Genomic DNA, 14,916 nt, shown 5'->3' with positions numbered 1-14,916 from the left:
GCTCCAGCCCTCTGATCATTCTTGTGGCCCTCCTCGGGACCCACTTGAGCAGGTCTATGTCTGTCGTGTGCTGGGGACCCCAGAGCTGAACTTAGTACTCCAGGTGGGCTCTCATAAGAGCGGAGTAGAGGAGGAGAATCACCTCCATTGACCTGCTGGCCACCCTTCTTGTTTTGCAGCCCAGGATATGATTGACCTTCTGGGCTGCAAGTGCACATTGCTGGCTCATCTTCAGTTTTCATCCACCAGTATCTCGAAGTCCTTCTCCACAGGGCTGCTTTCAATCCCTTCACCCCCTAGTCTATATTGATACTGGGGATTGCTCTGATCCAAGTGCAGGACCTTGCACTTGGCCTTGTTGAACTTGATGAGGTTAACACAGGCTCACTCCTCGAGTGGTCAACGTCCCTGTGGATGCCATCCCTTCCCTCTAGTGAATCAAGTGCACCACTCAGCTTGGTGTCATCTACAAACTTGCTGAGGGTGCACTCAATCACACTGTTTATGTCATTAATGAAGATATTAAGTAGAACAGATCCTTGAGGACATCACTTGTTACTGGCTTCCACTTGGGTGTTGAGCCATCGACTATAACTCTTTGGACGTGGTCATCCAGCCAGTTCTTTACCCATCTAACAGTCCATCTGTCAAACTCATATCTCTAAAATTTATCATCAAGAATGTTGTGGGGGATTGTATCAAAGGCCTTATAGAAGTCTAGGTACATGACATCTGTAGCTCTTCCCTTGTCCACTGATGCAGTCACTCCATCCTATAAGACCACTAGATTAGTCAGGCACAATTTGCCCTTGGTGAAGCCATCTTGATCCTAAATCAAAATCTTACAACTTGCCAAGACTCATCTGTATAATAGGAAAGTTGATATTCTCCTAATTTGCTATACCTAATTTAGATGCCTGGCATCTGCTAGATATCTAGACTCCCTCTCCAGCTGAGTGTAGACACTTTCAAATGTGATACATTCAGAAGGTGATAGACAGCTTTCCTACAGTGGTTGAATTGCTACATTGCTCCAGTTATAGAGAGTTTGGATGAATAACTTTGATCAGATATTTAACTTTTGCATAGTGAAAGTTACATAGGATGAATCTCCACCTATGTTTCACTGAAATGAAAGGAAAAATCCTCAGTGACTTTGGGAGGGTAATATTCTGTGTGAAGACCCATCAATGATGAAGTTCAGCACTGTTTCTCCTTACCTTCAGTCTGAGGCTCACAGTAAGACCTGTAGAAAGGCATTTCCTTCATGTAGCTGCAGGGCAGGTCGGGTGCTGGGCTGACAGAAGGGCAGGTTATCAAGTCACTGCACACTGCACTTGGCCAGGCATATCCATTTTCACAAGAACAACAGCTATGGTTCTCACCACTGGGCAGACAGACTAGTGTCAGACAGACAGAGAAATACTGTGAGAATGGTAAACAGGGCATAAAGTATCGCATGATATATATTCACCCTGCTGTATCTTTATGCCAGTGTTCTCAACTAAATGTTGCTCTTCTTGTGATTTCACTTGAATGATGCAAACACGATGATCTGACACCTTGCAAATTTTACTATACTTATTAGAAATGACTAACCAGAAATGGGAACCAGACTGGTACAGGGATAGGTCTGATCAATTACTTTCAAGTAATTGAATGGAGATGTGAAGCCTGATCCTAAAAATTTACGTGGCATATTGGCCAGGATCGTATGACAGTTTTCAGATTGGATATTTCTATATTGCTTGGGCTGAAAGAAAATGTATAGGCTTTAGAAGATTGGAACAGCATGTGATGGTCATTCAAAGTCCTGGTGGCTAATGAGGGGCTGTGTCATTCTGACTGTATCCTGACAGAAGCTGCATGAGAGAAGGTGACATTATCACTAAGGGCTTTAAAGACATACATTCTCTCTAACAAAAAAACACCAGCAAAACACTTCACGCTAAGTTTTTCTCCTCTTAGTGTGCCATTGGCAAAGTAAGATATTAACAAAGTGATTTTCACACATTGCATGTGACCCTGAAGGCCTTTAACAGGTCCATTTGAACACTTCCTTGCACTGCTTTATGGGCCAGCGATAAGAAGGTACCAAATCTCCTCCTCTACTGTTGTAACTGCTTGGTGTGTTTGTGTATCCTCTGCTGTGTTAGTTAGTTGGATGTGATGTTGCAAAACCACAACTCACGTAATAAAACTTGTCTGATATCTTGCCCTGTAAGAATACGTTTAGTGAGTTATATCAGGAAAACATTGCACGTCATGCAGCCTGTCTCTGTCAGGGTCAGAGCACAGCCTCTTACAGCAATTTACGTTCCAAATGGAAGTGGAGGGAAGTAAACAGTCTGATAACTGCTGTCCCAGCTTCCTGAAACTTGAAAGTAACTCAGACTTCTTGTTAGTCAAACTGGAGCAAAATCCTTTGACTTAGGCTTCCTCTGTCTTTGTCTCTTCCTTAGGAAAAGAGCATTCAGGGCTATTCCTAATGCCAACATTATATAAAGAGGAGCAGTGGGATGCAGATAACAAAACATGCTGTTGTGTGCTAGAGCTTCAGTGTTGTTGGGTCTTTCAGTAGGCAGCAGAGACAGTTCAGTTTTGATGATTTCTAAGCGTGATGGATGGTAAAACTGGGAGAGACCAAATATTGGGAAAAAAGCATGATCACCCAGAATATAAAAATAAATGACCAACCCACCTGTTGTAACATTGATGTTTGAAACTGTCATTTCTACATTTGAAATATTTGTTGAAAATGGAAGAGTCATGTTTTTTAGATAATCTTTGATTTGCTCCAGAAAAGATGAATCCATAAGGCTTACTTCAACGTCAACAGTGTAATCCAGAGGGGGAAGGTCAAAAGTAAGCACTGAAAGAGAAATAAATAGCATGAGACTGCAAAGCTGTGTGTGAGGGTAAATCATAAATTGATGGCTTCTGTTTCAGCATTTGGGCTCCATTAGTGTTTAATGGTAGCTTAGTGTGCCATTCTGCTTAGGAAACTTTCTTGCTTCCTACTCAGCAGATATTCCGCACATGTTTTATCTGCTGCTTGTCTGACAAAAGCCAGATTTCTTTGGCCTCGGAGCAATAGGAAGCTGATATAAATGGCATGATATATACAGAGAAAAGCTGCCTCATCCCTTCTGTCCTTTGACTCAGCAAGTGGACAGGTTGTCAACCATAGCCATACAGGACTATCTTGTGACCCCTGTCCTGCTAAGAGGCTCCAGGTTTTTTTTTACACCATGTATTTCATCTTGCATAGAAGCTGTGCTCATATAGGTCAACCTCTGACCAGTCAGAAGTTTACACCTCTTTTGTTTGTGCCTTTACTACTGTACTGGTTTTGGCTGGGACAGAGTTAAATTTCTTCACAGTAGCTTGTATGGGGTTCTATTTTGGATTTGTGATGAAAACAGTGTTGATAACACAACAATGTTTTAGTTATTGATGAACAGTACTTACACAGTGTCAGGGCTTTCTCTTTTTCCTACTCTGTCCTCCCAGCAAGTAGGCTGGGGGTGCACAAGAAGCTGGAAGGGGACACAGGCATGACAGCTGACCCCAACTGACTAATATGATGTCAGACACCATATGACCTGGAGCATGACATCCACAACATATGTCATCACACTCAGCAATAAAAGCTGGGGGAAGATAAAGGAAGGGGAGGACGTTCGAAGTGATGGTATTTGTCTTCCCAAGCAACTGCTTTGCATGATGGAGCCCTGCTTTCCTGGAGATGGCTGAACACCTGCTTGCCGATGGGAAGTAGTGAATGAATTCCTTGTTTTGCTTTACCAATTAAACTGCCTTTATCTCAACGCATGAGTTTTCTCATTTTTTCCCTTCTGATTATCTCCCCCATCCCACTGGGGAAGAGTGAGCAAGCGGTTGCTGGTGGCTGCCAGCTGGGGTTAAACCACAACTACTACCTCCTCCTTGATGATCACAGTTCAGTACCTCAAGAGATGCTGTCACCAATAGTGATTTCACCTTTGGCTTACTAAAAACTTGCTCTGTTACCATACATTTGTGTACGTACTGTTTCGCTTTTGCCTTTGCATCTCTGACTGGAAGCTTTCCTCTCCTAGCGTGCTGTCAATCTGTGGAAAAAAAGAGAGTGAAGCTCTGTGAAAAAAAAAAAGCGACGTTTTAGCTGATGTTGTTGACATGAGAGAACTAGTGAAGAAAATACTGGCATAGAAATTTTTTTTCTCTACCAGTCTTTGCCTCTATCCACCCCCCTTTTCCTCTACAAACAGAATATTTCTGTCTTCCAAGCAGGGAAATGTTAAACACCAGCTGAGGGATGTACTGACTTTGCAGGTGCCTCTTTGCCTATCATCTCTGCAAGGCAATTGCCTCAGCTTAGCAGGAATTCTTTGTGTGAGCTGCAAATAGGCTACGGGGCTGATGCAGTGCTCTCAGTCTTGGGCCAGCCTTGCAAACTGCTTGGGAGACCTGGCCACTCAGCCTTTGAGTCCAGAAAGCGGACTCATATTACCCTTTGCTTTGCTCTGAGCTTCCAGCTCTGCAGCATCAAAGCCAGCCTGAATAGTAGTAGAAAGGGAATTGAAATGTCTTGGCTCCAGCTCAGGTGTCACGTCAGCTATTTCGTGGGCCATCAATAGCACACAGTTGACCAGGGCAGTGGTGGCACAATTTCAGTATGACTGGGTTCACGTAGGGTGCAGCCAAATGAGATGCAGACCATCTTATTTTTTTAATTGTGTCCTAAAAATACACTGGCACCACAGTTAGCAAGAAAAGCTAAAGAACAGGCAAAGACGCAAGCAGGAAATTTGCAGCTTTGCCAATTTCTTGAGTCCTACTGAAATCTTTATTTACAGAAAGAGTGAATAGCTTGGCAACCCTTAAGTCATCTCTTTACATAAAGGAACCATCTGGTGTGTGATTAGAGCTGGGCTTCATATCACAGCTGTGCTGGCAGTGAAGATCCCAAGGTGTGTTGCCATTTTTGCACTGCTAGGGGTACTACCTTTCACCTTAGAGCTTAGCTGCGAGAGTTACAGAAAGCCCAATGTCATCCACTTCTTCCCCCATGTTTGGCCTCAGTGGTTTCCTTTTTTAATTATTCTGCCAAACAACTACAGGGTATTGCTACATCTTTAAATACTTCACATATTTCACACCATTAAGTGATGACTCATTTGCAGGATCAACCATGGATCAATGATGCTAAAAAATAAAGTGTTATTCTTTTCATGAAAATGCCTGCGCTGGCCTGGAAATGGTTTGAAAAAAACAGATCAAACAAGATACTTGGTCACTATTAGGGCAGATGGGGCTGCTGGAATTAGCTGCATCTTGGTTTGCCAAGACAGGGGATGGTGGCAGAAACAGCCTAAGGAGTTCCCACCTTCCTCTTCACCTCATCTTGCCTTTTTTCAACCTGCTCAAAAAAGTGCATTGTGTTCTGGTCAGTCCATCAGAACTAAGGTCCCTGTGATGCTAGGGGCTGAACACAAAGTGATGTTTGACTCCAACCACAACATCTAAACACAAGTCACTACGGAGTGGCGTTTTGGTCATGCGTACTCATGTCCTACTGTCAAGACAGTGGTGAGACTCTTGTCACCTACCTGTAAGCATCTCCATGCCTGAGCTAGTTTTGTTGACATGCCACTTCTAGGCAAGATTTATTTGGTTTCTCTTTCTCATAGGATGGGTGAATCCCATCGAGGAAGAGTGCTCACATAACTGTTACCTAAGCTTAGCCACGGGGACAGCAATTTAAATCCTTTGCAGACTAACACAAGTGAGAAACCAGAAGTTTTGCTCAGTTCCTTCTGGGGAGGCTTTAAGACTGGGAAGAAAGAAGAGCCCAGTTCCTGGATTTTTCCACCTCTTTTACACACTGGAGAGACTCTGGGTTCAGTTTCCGCACCTGATCTTATACTGACTTCCTCTAAGGTTTTGTGTAAAGGAGAGCTATAGGAGCCGGGTGCTCCAAGGAGAGACCGAATGAAAACCAGAGGGGCTGGGAAGGGATACTCACTACATATTGGACAAACGGATCAAAGTTTGAGTCCTGTGATGTCTGGCAACAAGCTGTGATGAGTAGAAATAGGAAGCGGAGACCTGCAGTAATTGGGGATGGCATTTTGTCCAGACACTTCTCTCTAGAGCCTGAAAAGAAAATGAAGAAAAAGGGTGAGGGAATGTCCAGCTGACTCACACAGTAGGAAATACCAGCACACTCTACAAAAACGGTATGTTCAGACTTTTTCAGCACACTCTGCCTGTTCACTCCATGCAAGACAGAGCATGGAACAAGATCTGTAATTATTCCTCTGCCACTGTCACCAGACTGTTTCCCTCATACCTCCTTTTATTCATGTCAGCTGTACCTACTCAAAAAGGAGTGAGAAAGAAAATGCTTGGAGAAAGCAGAGCCCTAAGCAGATTCCTAACAGGGACAAGTGGGGTGTTAGAAATTCATCTGCCATGAGAAAAGTTGACTTTGGATCTTCAACTATTCCTCACAGTGGTACTTGGCAAACGCACAGCCAGAATATGAGGGAATAGTTAGAAATGTTGCTGTAAGTGAGGGCCTGTCCCGTTGCAGCAGGGAGATCTTTGCTACCATCTGTCTCCCACTCCAGAGAGGGCTGTGGTAACATCATGGGCTCAGCTAGAGATTTCTGTGTGTTTGTTACCCCTTGGCTAACAAGGAAAACAATGCAGAGTGGTCTCTCTCTTATGTGTCATTTTCAGTTTTTAGTATACATCTCCATTAATTGCACTGATGTTAACAAGTAAATAACCTAGAACACAAGAATACTGATACACCAGAGTGTAACGTGCTGCCTGAAATCGACACCCAGAAAAAACAACCTTTTCCAACTCATTAATACCTAAGCTAATTTATTCATGCAGTGGATTGGATGATGTAATGTAAAGGGAGTGGAAAAACATGCACGGACCCTTATAGCAGGTGCTGACACATTTTATATAACCAGAGGGAACAGAGAAAAGGAGCTGCAGAATATGTAAAAATATGTATTTTGCTATGAATATGCACTTTCTGATTATTCCTAACAAAGCACTTCCCCAGCTCCAGGATTAACAGCTAGTAGAGAGCTACAGGAAAAAGCAGAACCCAAGCAGATTGTGAAAATCATTTTAAGAAAGGAAAGCACTGAGAAAAGACTCTTAAGAATACTACTGAGCAGTACCTCAGCGGATAACATCGACTTGATTAAAATCATGAGCTTTTGTAAAATTATGACCTTTTGTATTGAAAAGGCTGTTCATACAAACTCAGGCTTTGAAAGGCCTGAGTGAATCACAAGGTGAAAGCAGAAAAATCGGCACCTCCTGAGATGATATTGAACATTGGCAATGGCTGCCTATTGCCACCGCATTGCATATCAGAGCTAGTGCTCCCAAGTAGACAGGACGCTTCACTATGACTTTCCTGATCAAAAGAGCTCATGACAGAAAATTATAACATGAACACAATCTGTGGTCTCACCTTGTGAATGGATAGAGGACAGCAATGAGCTTATAGCCAAGCAATATACTTGGTGTCACTGATGTGGATATGCAGCAGGGGTTTGTCAGGGTTTCTCACCAAAGGTAGTTCTTAGAGAGATTCATCTGCACAGAGACTTCACCTGGATACTGACCTAGTTAAAAGATAGGAGGCAAAAGCAGAAAGAAATTATTTGCTTTTCCAACAGAGAGATGTCGTCACCAGAGCTCCACAGGAACATGCGGGTAAGCCTGTGTTTTACCCTCTGTTCTCAAGTGATGTGGAAAAGGCAGTGATTAGTGATACAACACTGTGGACAACTTTAAATGATGGAGACTAACAAAAGCGAAGTCTACCTGTGAAGATCTGCATAGGGATCACAGGATACTGAATGACTGGGTCATGAAATTCATGAAACTCAGCACTGACAAGTGTAAGATAGAAAGAAACTATCCTGACATTATGTATTCTGTGACAGACTCTTCACTGACTATTAACATTCAGAAATGGGATCTCAGGAAATGTCAACTGAACTCTGAGATGCAATTAAAAAAGGAAAATTAATCTTAAGATATTCTAGGGTAGCAACAGAGAATAAAAAAAGAAAATTGTGCTATCTAGACATTTGAGCTGGCCCAGTATGGCTGCTCTTACACTTCTATACAGGAATAACCAGAAAGAAAGACATCTCACTGGTTTGGAATATCTTCCCACCCCACCTCAAAACCAATTTAAAAAAAGACTGTTACAGGCTCTTTCATCTGATGGATCAATGGCTGGCAGAATTGGAAAAAAAAAAAAAAAAAGAGAAAAGAAGTGTCTCTTTAGTTTCCTGGGCATGTCCATCAGTTTATCCAGCATTCTACAGAAGAGACTATTTTGCTGTTCTGAAGACATCATCTACTTGTGACAGCCTCAAGACTTCCATGGATCTGGCTGATCCCAAGACTAAGATGGATCAAAATGGATCAAGAGGGAAACATTACCAAGTTATAAGCTGTGACACAAGCCCTTGAGAATGTGACATGTATTTAACAATAGAAACACAAAAGTTTCTGATAGTTTTGTATATGCAGCATATGCTTACAGTATATGGTACAACAGCTTAATCTGTATGAAGAACTTGTATTTCTTTGGTAACAGGTTGATAAAACAGAAAATAGAAAGGAAAAAAGGTCATTAAACAAAGTTGGTGATGAGGTTAAACAGCATCTGCTACAGTTTTGCATGTATCTTTTGCGCTGTTCACAAACTTGCATTCATATTCAAATGTTGTGCGTCAGCCTCTATTTTCAAGTACAGCCTCTGTGCAACAGTGTAGCTGAGACTAAATGCACCATTAATTGCGTACATAAGAAACCATCTAGAGGACAACTCATGGAAATGAGAACTGTGCTGCTTCTCAGGCTTGATAACTAGTCAAAAGTCCAAAAATCCCAAACCAGTACCTAGAAAGCCAGAATACCAGTAAACAAATATCAAATTGCAAATGGGAAAAATATTAATGTCCTTCTCAAGTAATACAGCTGTTCCCCTTGTTCGTTTAATGTCTCACTGAAAAAAGAATTGCTGTAAATTTTTCAGCAAGCAGTTTCTCAAGTATTTATCTGCCTTCAGTTGGCAAAACAGAAGCTATGTGGACACATCCATAATTTCTCATACAAACTGTCTCCTGGGCGACAATAAGTATCTTTGACTTATAAAGCCCCAGAGAGCTAAAGAAACCCAGGTTTGCTACCACAGAATCACAGAATGGTTAAGGGTTGGAAGGGACCTCTGGAGATCATCTAGTCCAACCGCCTGCCAAAGCAAGTTCACCTAGAGCACATTGCACAGGATTGTGTCCAGTCAGGTTTTGAATATCTCCAGAGAAGGAGACTCCACACCCTCCCTGGGCAGCCTGTTCCAGGGCTCTGTCACCCTCACAGCAAAGAAGTTTTTCCTCATATTCAGATGGAACTTCCCATGTTTCAGTTTGTGCCCATTGCCCCTTGTCCTGTCACTGGGCACCACTGAAAAGAGTCTGGCCCCATCTTCTTGACACCCACCCCTAAGGTATTTGTAAGCGTTGATAAGATCCCCTCTCAGTCTTCTCTTCTACAAGCTGAACAGACCCAGCTCCCTCAGCCTCTCGTATAAGAGAGATGCTCCAGCCCTTTGATCATCTTTGTAGCCCTTCGCTGGACTCTCTCCAGAAATTCCTTATCTCTTCTTCTCCACAGCATTCAGTCTGAAAAATTTGTTTAAATTTAACTCTAAAGTACAGGAGATTCCTAGAGGTAAATAACAAGTCTCACTTTAACCGGGACATAGGTGATTTACATGACCTCCTTTTTACCTTTTTGGTAAGTTTCTCTTTTTTATAATTGTTGCAAAATAATTACACCCTGTCTTGCAAATCCACCCAGCACAATAGTTACCATTCCATATGTTTTAGAAAATAGACACTCAGAGATATAATATGGTTTACCTTCTCAGGTGATTCAAAAAGATGATCTTCTAATTATATCCATCTTAAATGTCCTCTGCTTTCTACTACAGCCCAGGCTGCTCTCTCAAAGGGAAACCAGGACACAGGAACTTGTATAATTAGGTGAACAAGTTATTACTGCCCAGAAAACAAGTCGCCTCTAGAGCCTGCACTCAATTTTCAAGTGTGAGGCTGAGCAGAGATGCCACTGCAGGAAACCCACAAGGCATTTCAAGAGAATATATTTCCTGATACCATTCATCAGGTAGTACTCATTGTTTCCTCCTGGGCTCATCTAAATCCTTCAGTGTCTTATCTGCAGATTAGTTTATGAAGTGGACTAACTTGTTCCACAGCTGTTACTCACCTGCTTTGTTCTAACAAAAGAGGGTGTTGAGGACTGAAAGCGGTAAAATCATGTTTTGTAGCTATGGCAAAATGTTTGTGGGCTTTGGTTTCAATTACAAGGGAGGAAAACCCTAAAGTTTTCCTACCCGAGCTGGCAGCATGCTTGCTGTGGGCTGAACCAGGAAGGCACTAGGGACATGCGTTGGTGTCCTCAGAGAAGTGGCACAGAGATGCAGACCTATAGCTCTGATGGCTACTGTGGAAGGAGGGGAAGAGCTGGAAATTCCCAGAAACCAGGGGAAACTCTGATGTGTTATGTGTGTTTCTACCTTGAACAAAATCTGGAGCCAGGAACCCACTGCACAAACAGGGGACATCTGTCCCAATAACAATGGAGCCCTTGTCCCTACAGTGTTCAATCATAGCTGGTTTATCAAAGGAACTTGTTTCCACAGCAGTGTGTGAGGCGGTGCCTCACTGAGCTGGTGCAATTTCTGTGGAAAAGCCTGGGATTAAACTCATGTTATGGGGGATTATTTTATAAACAGTGATTAATTCAGGAGATAGATCTATGGAAAGAGCTCCTGTTCCCTCCCAAACTGGAAACAGTCCCTGTGGAGATCCTCACTTCTCATCAGAAGTCCATGGGGGATGATAGCCTCATGGGGTAGGCAGATGTGCCCCAGGATCTCCATGGCCGCTGTGCAGAAGCTTGAAGGCCAGGTGGGACACACCAGGGCATCACAAGAGGACACATGTCTCCTAGGTAGACAACTGAGTCAAGCTGTAAGTGCCACTCATTGTCACACTGTAGAAGGAAAATGGAAGCAAAAATGTCAATAAGATGCCTGATAAGGTGACATGCTTTTCCCACTTGTACACTACTTCCCAAATTAAGGGGTTGTGACATTGGGGCTGGTCCAGCAGTTACAATAGGGTCATGTTGCCAGCTGACTTGGGCTGTTTCAGGGGAACAGGAGGGATGGCCATCATGGCAGCACTGGGCATAGTTTGGGTTGCCCTTGGTGTTAACTGTCTACAGTAGTAGTGTTATTTTTGTGCCACGGTGAGCTTGGATCAGGTCTTCAATCCTCTATCAAATGTCTGTGGTGAGTGTGCTAGTTGCTCCATTTCAAATATCCCTAAGACATGTCACAGCATTTTGCCTCTTGCTGGGTCTGTGTCATAGAAAGCGAGATGTGTGTTTAGCAAAGTTTGCCCTGCAGCCTGTGTGGGTGCCAGCATTCACTACGGATGCTAAGAATATCATGGTATGTGACTGTAAACTTCTCCTCAGTGAGCCAACTTGAGGGTGCATTGTCCTTGGCAGCAACACAGCCTATTCCTGGACTCTTTTCTGCAAACCTAGTCACCTGCTGCTCCCCATGATGTGGTGATCAGCCCTCAGCCTGCCATTCTGCATCAGTTTTAAGGCAATAAATTGGCATGATTGATGCCCTCCTTGCCCATACAGCTTGTCCCCACTGCCGCAGTGACATCGGTCTGGTTTATTGCCCACCCAGTCTGGTTCAGGAATCTGAACAAGCAGAAAACCGAGGCTACATCTACAGCACTAAGTGTAACGACCTCTCTCTCTGCAGACAGGTTTTGCTGCTGGCCTTGTGCTGGTGTCTTCCAGACCCCTCTCTGGGCCGATTTAACTCACTGTCCCTGCAGAAAACTAAACCAGCAACAAGGCGTCTAGCTTGCTTTCATCTAAGCAAGTTTAATCAGCTCAGAGAAGGGCGCAGTGATTGCCAGGGCCAGAGCAAGGACAGAAGCAGATATGTGGCCCCAAGCAGGGAAGGGGGAAAGAACAGACGTGGGCAGGAAGGGCGGAAGGGTAAGGAGAAGGAAGACCTCTTCCTTTCTGCCCTGGTAAGCAGTTCAGCACGAGTCCATGGTCTATCCCTACAGAAAGAGTTGTGTAGTTTTCACCCAGTGTCGCTCCCTTGGCTGTCTCCTTGCAGGTTTAGATAAGCAGAAGTGCCAGCGCAGAGGATGAGGTGAAGACGAGGGCAGGCTTGGCTTAGACTGAGTTAGCCATGGTGAATCCACACCTTCCCCATTGACAGCCCTGGACTGGAAAACCGATATGATTTAAACTCTCCTCCTTTTTCTTCTTTTGTTGCTATGGCTCTGAAACAATTTTAACCAACAGCACCTTGGGGTGTTGGACTGGGAAAGAATGTCAGCAAGGTGAAAAGATTCCTTAAAAGAGGGTTTCTGCTCAAGACAGTGTATCATCAAACTGCAGCCTAAAGGTATGAGAAATCTTGGTTCACTTTGCAGAAGAATGTGAAAATTGCACAATGTCAGAACATGAGGTATGTAATCGACTTGGTATGTGAGCACAGGGGGATGTCCTGATCATCCTGCTGTTTTTTCCTGTACACATTCATCATGTACTGTCATGTCACCAGAAACTGTGAGCTTCCTGGATTTTAAAGTTTTAAAGCTTCAATCTCCAAACACTTTTATTTTAAACATCTGAGACTGCACTTAGAGAGCCATCACAGGCTCAGGAAAGCAAGGAAAAGGTGTGTCAGAGGATATCTGCTCTAAACAAGGAGCAGTCACCCAAAACAAGGCAGAGCTATGCTGATCCTGTAATTCACTGGAAATGTGCTGTTATAAAAGCATGTGAACATGTTTCATCTGGCATGAACATAATAGACCAGGGTAATGATCCCACAGAGGTGCAACCTGAGAGATACTGTTCAAAGCAAAAGTAAATGTGGAAACAGCTTAGAAATGAAGTTAACAAGATACAGCCCTCTTGACTCACCCATCTTCATTCCAGTCCTGGCGGTTAACACCTCAGTCTCATCCTAGAATCTAATCTCAGCAATTTATGTAAGCAAATCTCATTGCCACTTATATCCCAAACCCAGAAAAAGATGGCAAAACCTCTCAGAAGCTGGATGCAACACTGCAGGTTCTTACACCATTTGCCATTCTTCTTATCCTTGAGTCTGAATTTTGTGTGGTCAGCCCCTCAGCGAGATGTGTTTTAGAAATGGAAGGACAGAGTGAATCCCAAGTATATTGGAATTAATAGGCAGATTACTTTGAGATAAAAGGTTTTGGGGTGAATCTGGCAATGCCTGGGGCTTCATTTATCGTATCTCTCACATGACTTTATACAGTTTTGCCCACCTCAGTCCTGCAGAAAAGAATCTGGTGGGAGTCCTAGCAAATTGCTACCTAACTCCACTCAGCATGATGTTGTTGAAAATAAGGCTAATCTCATTCTGAATTTTATTCTAATCTCATTATGAAGTTTATTAACAAGTATTTTTAATTTAAGACCTAAAAGGTAACAGAAGTGCTCTACTTGATGCTGTTGATGCCCTGGCTGGAGTGCTGTGTCCAGATGTTGCTGTATTGGAGAGCATCCAAAGGAGAGCCATGTGAATGCTAAGACATGAGCAGAGTATGAGCTTGTAAACAAGCTGAAGGTTGTTTGGTTTAGATAGGAGAAGATTCAGTTAAGGACACAATAACAGTCTGTCACTTGGTAAAGGACCGACATAAATGTTCACAGCAGTAGCTGGATGAAGGATGATGTCAAATCACACAATCTGAAACAAAGATAAATACGTTGGTGACTATGGAAAATGAGTAACTGTAAAAGTTAGAAGCACTGAATTAGGCTACCCAGGGTAGCTGCAAAGTTCTCTTCGGTGGAGGTTTTTAAGAACAGGCAATAAAATTGCTGACATGGAAGAGAGCCCTTGATTCTGCCTGCATGTGAGTTTGCGGCAATGGGGCGCCAGGTAGATTGTTTATTGACCTCTTCTAATTACCTCTTTCTGTTTCTCTACACTGCTTCAATTTCTGTGCAATGTCTGAGTTCAAAGAGACCCAGAGGAGATATGCAAGACCACCGAGCTCTGTACTGAGAGCTGTGTTTGGACTCTGATATATCCATTCTTAGACAAGTTCAGGAATTCCTTTCTGGACCACTCCAGCACAACATTCCCACTGGTCTAAGCACAGAGGAGGTGCACTGTATCTACAGCCTTATCAAGAGTTTCCCAAAAATGATATTTCCAGAGAAGGGCTCTGGTTCACACCCTCTTCTACATCAAGTCATATTTTCCATGCTCGTTTATGAAGCATATACTTTTTCTTCTTGACCTATGACTTTAAATTCCTCTATTCCTCTGTAAGCCTTCCCGTGAATTGGTGATGACCTTTTTACATACTGAAATAGTCTACATGGAAAATTAAAATTGTTTAGTCCCAGCTATCTGCAGATCATCAGGCTCAAATCATACCATGACCAAGCAGGACTTCCTGCAAGAAGAAAATAACTCTGCCAGACTAATGTTTGCAAGGCACAGTAGCTGGAATAGGAACCACTCAGCCAGGTAATGGACAACACAGAAAATACTGCCCAGCTGAATGGCCAAATTATCACATCCTTCAAGCAGTTCTAATGCTCTGAGAGCAGTCAACAGAACTTTCCATGAGCATTTCAACACAGTCTGGACAGTACCTCACCCTAGCCCTCCCAGAAGAGTTCACAGTTGGACTTACTGCCTGTCAGTGAAGAACAGCAATATGCTGGATCAGTGAGGGCATT

General features: G+C 43.2%; 1 protein-coding gene across 2 annotated transcripts in view; it reads right to left on the bottom strand.

Moving 5' to 3' along the window:
- The window catches only part of ADGRF5 (adhesion G protein-coupled receptor F5), a 49,458-nt gene that overhangs the window by 22,963 nt on the left and 11,579 nt on the right, over nucleotides 1-14,916 (bottom strand). The window contains exons 2-6 of one of the 2 annotated variants that reach the window (XM_068421642.1): nucleotides 7,508-7,661; nucleotides 6,029-6,159; nucleotides 4,052-4,112; nucleotides 2,702-2,872; nucleotides 1,221-1,400 (exon numbers count right to left, since the gene is read on the bottom strand). In XM_068421642.1, the coding sequence (XP_068277743.1) occupies nucleotides 1,221-1,400; nucleotides 2,702-2,872; nucleotides 4,052-4,112; nucleotides 6,029-6,133 (517 nt within the window). In that variant the 5' untranslated portion in view covers nucleotides 6,134-6,159; nucleotides 7,508-7,661. The remainder of the gene's footprint in view (nucleotides 1-1,220; nucleotides 1,401-2,701; nucleotides 2,873-4,051; nucleotides 4,113-6,028; nucleotides 6,160-7,507; nucleotides 7,662-14,916) is intronic. The other variant, XM_068422276.1, reaches the window with a different exon arrangement.

The sequence above is a fragment of the Nyctibius grandis genome, chromosome 1 (assembly GCF_013368605.1).
Source record: "Nyctibius grandis isolate bNycGra1 chromosome 1, bNycGra1.pri, whole genome shotgun sequence".
In the NCBI taxonomy this organism is placed as follows: Eukaryota; Metazoa; Chordata; class Aves; order Nyctibiiformes; family Nyctibiidae; genus Nyctibius; species Nyctibius grandis.
This window is presented reverse-complemented; position numbering and strand designations above follow the sequence as displayed.